This window comes from Gavialis gangeticus, unplaced genomic scaffold (assembly GCF_001723915.1).
Source record: "Gavialis gangeticus isolate Ggan-Ray unplaced genomic scaffold, GavGan_comp1, whole genome shotgun sequence".
Taxonomy (NCBI): domain Eukaryota; kingdom Metazoa; phylum Chordata; order Crocodylia; family Gavialidae; genus Gavialis; species Gavialis gangeticus.
The window spans coordinates 8,368,128-8,373,701 of NW_017729025.1; the positions used below are offsets into that span (position 1 = coordinate 8,368,128).

General features: G+C 45.9%; 1 protein-coding gene across 3 annotated transcripts in view; it reads right to left on the bottom strand.

Annotated features, from left to right (window-relative positions):
- Positions 1–5,452, bottom strand: part of ATP5S (ATP synthase, H+ transporting, mitochondrial Fo complex subunit s (factor B)) — an 11,271-nt gene extending 5,819 nt beyond the window's left edge. The window contains exons 1-4 of one of the 3 annotated variants that reach the window (XM_019518368.1): positions 5,435–5,452; positions 3,194–3,307; positions 1,769–1,977; positions 754–929 (exon numbers count right to left, since the gene is read on the bottom strand). In XM_019518368.1, the coding sequence (XP_019373913.1) occupies positions 754–929; positions 1,769–1,977; positions 3,194–3,297 (489 nt within the window). In that variant the 5' untranslated portion in view covers positions 3,298–3,307; positions 5,435–5,452. Of the gene's footprint in view, positions 1–753; positions 930–1,768; positions 1,978–3,193; positions 3,308–3,644; positions 4,276–5,434 lie in introns of those variants that run through there. The other 2 variants (XM_019518367.1, XM_019518366.1) reach the window with 2 other exon arrangements.
- Positions 5,453–5,574: the final 122 nt, after the last annotated feature.

Consider the following 5,574-nt stretch of genomic DNA (forward strand, 5'->3'; position numbering starts at 1 on the left):
CCTATATAAAGCTCCTGATCTGCAGAATGCTGCTTTCTCTAAACTTGAAATGGGGTTTACATTTTGGAGTTAATAATACTTTCTTGGGTTTAATACAACCTCTACTGATGTAAATGAAATGACTTTCACAACTTAAAAAACATCCACTGAGGACCATAAATCCAATAAAATCACTAAGCAAGACAAAAGGTGATGGATTAAAAAACCCCCCCCAAAATACTTAATTGTGCTCACAAATCAGACCCAGCGTTAGACTACTTAGCAGTAGTGGTTTCAAAGATAGCTTTGAATGGAACCAGTATTGGAAGAGTAAGCGACCTATAGGTCTTACTTCCTTTAAGGCCCACATACTAAATTGATGCTAGGGTTGATGGGCCTCCTAGTATGTGTGTGTTAACTGAGACTATGAGAACTGTTTCCTTAAAGCAGTAGGTGTCAAACTCACCTGGCCCACAAGCTGCTGGGCCAGTGTCCACGCTGCTCAGGCTTGGTGCAGCACGGATGTTGCCTGCAGCACGCACCCCAGACTGACCAGCATCACATGCTGAGACCCACAGGCTGGATCATAAGGCTGTACATTTGACACCACTGCTTTAAAAACAACACAACATACTGCTTTTGTCTTGTGTCAAAGACTGATGAGTGAAAGCATGTAAGCATAGTACATTTCAATTACCTAACACGACTCTAAGTGTGCATATATGGCACCAGCTGAGAAAGCAGGCCTCTGTGAGACACTCCCTCGGTGCTTGCGTACCTTAGCTTCTGGAGGGCTATGATGCCTTTGTCTGTGACATTCCCACAGGAAGTGATCTCCAGCCTCAGGAGACTTTTCTGTAAATTCATAGTTTGACTCAGTCTCTGCAGACACTCATCCTGGATATACATACATTTGCACAGCTTAATTTCTTCAACATGTTCAAGACCGTCTGAAAAAGACAAAAAGGCAGCTTTTGTTTCACAATGCAAGGCCCAAAGTGTACAGTGCCAGTGAGCTTGCAGTTTTCATTTGCAGGCTTGGTAACTTCAATGCTTCTGCAAACATGTGACAATAAGTGTCTATAAGTGGAGGATCCACAATGCACCATGAATTAAACTACCATTGCCTGCAACCAGCTGTTTGTTGGCTTCACAGATGCAACAGCACTGCGAAGGTTCAAAGGGCTTGACTATGCAAGCAGGCAAACAGCAGATAAATAGCATGCGCGGCATGATGGAAAACCAAAGAAACGGAATTAGCCAATGATGTCTGAAACAACTTGCAAAAGGAAAACACTGAGCTTGTGCCCTATTTTGTTTTCAGTTGTGTAAAGAAAGGCTGGAAGGTTACTGCTTTTTAAAAAATTCTGCTTTTTTATATTAAAATCCAGTTTGTTTTCCCCTACATTAGCCCAGGGCTGACTAGAGAACTGGCAGGATTCTGACTTCAGATATCAAGCATAAGAAGTCTGATTTAGTCATTCAAACCTCTGCTTTGTGTTAAGAGTTCATGAATAGACAGATGTTAACTGACAGATCTTTGGTCCCACTTTTTAGTGATCTTGCATCTTCAAGTGAAATCAGAGAAAGCTCGCAAGCCATTTATGTTCTGGATAGAAACCCCAGCAAATTTAGAGGCACAAACAGAATTTTTTTACGTAAAACAAGGATAGATTAAAAAAATAAATACATCAAACCTTCCCTGCATCTTCAAAACAAAAAGCCACAAGTGGTTCATTCTTTGAGGTGACAACTCAATGCATAATTTGCCAAACCATGACTTATTTACCCAAATAGTCAAATCCTCTGTACATGATGCAGGACTCAGTGGCATCAATGGCTTGTATCTTGTATTTCCCTAATGGCCCTGTTGGTAGACCATTGTAGTCACGCTGCCATTTTTCATAGCCTTGGAAACGCACCAGCGCCCCACACCGCAGGAGCCATTCAGAAGCTGCTCTATCAGGGCCCACAGCCTGTATACGTTCATAGTCCACCCTGTCGATAAAGAAGAAACATCAAGATCTTTTTATAGCAACATTTAACAACTTATCATGGTAACAATCCTAATACTGTTTGTTTTTGTTTTTTTGTACAACGAACAGGAAAAAAAGTGGTTTGCATTATTTTTAACCTGGTGAGCTGAGCTAATTCATATTTGCTTCAAATGAAGATTAACTGTGGCAGTACGATGAAGAGAAATATTGCTGTGTGATTTGTCATTCATAGACCCCTTCTAACTAATCTTTCCATTCTGGCTCTGCTCTGAATTTTCTGTCAACCCAGCGCATTTGATAAGCTTGCACTGTCCAGCATCACTAACCCAGCATCACTAACCCAAAACTAATAGAATAAAATGTACATGCGTTGGAAAAGTATAAACAGGCAGAGAAGTCTGCCAGGAGGAGAGAAAACAGATCCAGATTTACAACAGTGGAAGGTTCCCCCACTACTTCCAAGTCTTTTTTGATTCAATCATAAGTTGTAACAGATATTACACGCGTTACACACATGGGTTGAAATCGCTGGATCTGTTCTGTGAGGGTGCTTCGGAGGGGTTGGTGAATGCTGGACAGAAACATCATGACAGACAGGGACCTCTTTCCTGGGCCATTAGGTCCTATTCTCTGCTCTCACAAGCAAACGTCATATAATCCTTTTCCAGAAAAAAATAGCAGGCACAGTGAAAACTACGAGGAGTTGACACTGATTTTTTGTCAAGAAAGAGTTAAACAGATGAAGCACTAATCTTTATTAAAATCTCTAGTGTAACCAAACTACACTAGTAAAGACAGTACTTTACAGCTACCGAATACACACAGGAAATGTAGGAGGCTAGAGTTAAAACTTTCAAAGCTAGTGGAATCAAAGTCACAGGAAGAGGGATATTTTTGGAAGAAAGAATTTAAAATTGGCAGCTAGTCTCAACCAAGAGAAATAAAACGATCATGCAGCATACTGAATTAAGCACATACTTTTCTCTGTAAACTAATGATTTTGTTACTAGAAAATGAAAGAAACAAATAGGATCTGACAATGGAGAATTTGGAAGAGAAGCACTTGTATTAAGAAAAAAGCTCTCTCCTGTCTTCCTGGGATTCGTGACTGGCTACTGTGCTTACACAGTAAGTGCTTTCCAATGCAACGCACAGGGACATGCATCCGATCTGTTGACACATGAGCTATTAAATACGTCTGCCTCTTTTTTTCTTACTTGTTAAAGACTGCATTCAGCCATCCCCAGAAGTGTCTGCGTATGCCCAGGGATGACAGTTTCTTCAGGCTGCGAGCTGGCTGTACGAGCTTTCCCAGCAGCATCGCAGTGCTTCTGAAAGAGATTTACCAACATGTCAATTCAGTGCATCGGTTTTCTTGCAACTGGTCACATACCTACAAAGCATTACAGGTGCCTTGCTTTATTATTGCTCAACATGATACAGCGCTCTGCGTCACTTAAATGGAAGGCATTCCTACCATTTTGGAGGCAACAGATGCCTGCCTGTCCTCAGACGCATGCAAATGACAGGCAGATGGACAACGCTCAAGTTTGAAGAACAAAATCCAGGGGGAAATCTTCAGGTTGGAATCTGAAGTCATTTTTGTTTTTAAAACTCGTAGCATCCAAATGTAAGTAAATACTGAATAATTTATATCCGTAACCATACCAATAGCTGTCGTGATCCATTCAGTCTTCACAGCTAAAAAGGGCTGTGCGTGATCTGTGCCTGGATAAGAGGTCTGAGAAGTACAGGCCATCAAGAGATGTAATGGCATAGAGAATTCAGCAGATGACACTTTCCACTCAACTTGCATTAAGCCAAGGCCCCACTTAACAGGGCACTAGGCTTCTGGCTGTGCTACATTTCAGATCAAATAAATACCTGCGTACCAGGAGCGAATAACAGACAACGAAAAGTAGAGCTAAATTAATATAACCATCCTTTCTTCTGGCGCTATCCTGAGTGTAACAGCAGTGGTTTTAAGCAACAAAAATCCTTAAAAATCAGATTTCTTTAATGCAGGCGTGTGGGTGAAAAAAGCCTTATTGCCAGCTGAAAGGACAGCCCAAGAGGCAGAGAATCTAACCTTTTCTTAACTTGGTTACCACGAACTTTCGTATTTCAAGAGCCAGATCAGGCAACATGCTGCCGATATCCAAGAAAACAGCACCTTAGAGACAGAAGGCGCAGAGTCAAAGGGCTGCTGTTTCTAAAAAGAAAAGCAGTGCTGTGGAAGAGCAACTATCAAGGGGTCCACCGCGCTTTCCCAAGTGCGGTACTGCAGAGATCAGTGTGAACCACGGCTCTAACATACCACGTGCATGACGCGCCGCGAGACACAAGGAAGCATTTCCTGGCATTTATTTTGATCGGGCACACGACTCCCTTGGGAGTTGACCACTGAGGGTGAAGAAGCATGAGCTTTCCTAGGCTACAACCTGTTCATCGGATGCTGTGTCCGAGTCGGCCGTTGCCTGTGCAAGCTCGTGCTCCTCCGAGCCGGTTCTTCTCTACAGCTGGTTCTTCTCTACGGTGCCACCCTGCCTCGCTTCAGACCTCCCCTCATTCGCAGTGCCCCGGCAGATCCCCACTCGCTTCAGACCGACTGCTAACCCTCTCGCTCCGGACCCATCTCTTACACAAACAGATTTTTTGCCTATTGCTTTTAATTTGATGTATTTTCTTGAGTTTTGCATTGCCTGAAGAAACTCCATCTGGTATTGCTGTGTAGCAGGAGGACCTTCGTATGCACGAGAGAACGGGTGAGAGCATGTCTGCGGAAAAGGAAAACATCCGCTGGCGACCGGCGGAAGAAGGCAGACCGATAAATGACCAAAATGAGACGAATCCGCCCCAAAACAGCGAGAGAACGACGGCGTTTGGCCTTCAAGGAAGAACACAGTGATAACCCAGCAGAAGCCCAGAGGACTAGAAAAGATGGGGTGAGACATATTGATTTTGGGTCTTGTTCTGCATGACGAGCCCGGCTCTGACTCGTGATCCACTTGGCCAGCCACTGCCTCAGCCCGAGCGCTAGTAACGCGGACCGGTGCGGGGCAGCAATCGGGGGATGGACACAGGGTGGACGAAGCGCTCAATCCGCGTTGCCGGATCCCCCGATGAGGTCTGGCTCGTGATTTGAGACACGCCAACACTGCGGGGCAGCAAGGGACGGAGAGTCCAGCACAGCTCAGCGACCCACCGCCCCCACCTCAGGGAGGTGTCCCTAATACCCAACCCAGGGCTCCTTGCTCCCTGGCCCAGGACAGCCCGGCTGCGTCTCCTTCACAAGGCCCCTGCAAGGAGTTAAACATCAGTCTAGGGAAGAGGAGACCCCCGGCCCCGCGCTCTCCTCACCAGCCGCAGCCCCCACCATTTTCTCGGCGCTCCCCCCAGCTTCCCCATATCCTCTCTGCCCCCCGCCCTCCGAGGGGGAATCGCTTCTCATACTGAACCGGGCACTGGAAGACCACAAAAAGACCCGCCAGGCTGGGTCGGGCCTGTGGGGAGGCGGGGAGCGCTCAGCGTTCACCGCCCAGCGCCCGGCTCGGCGGCGGCGCAGGCCCGGAGGAGGCCGCGGGCGGGCGAGCGGGGC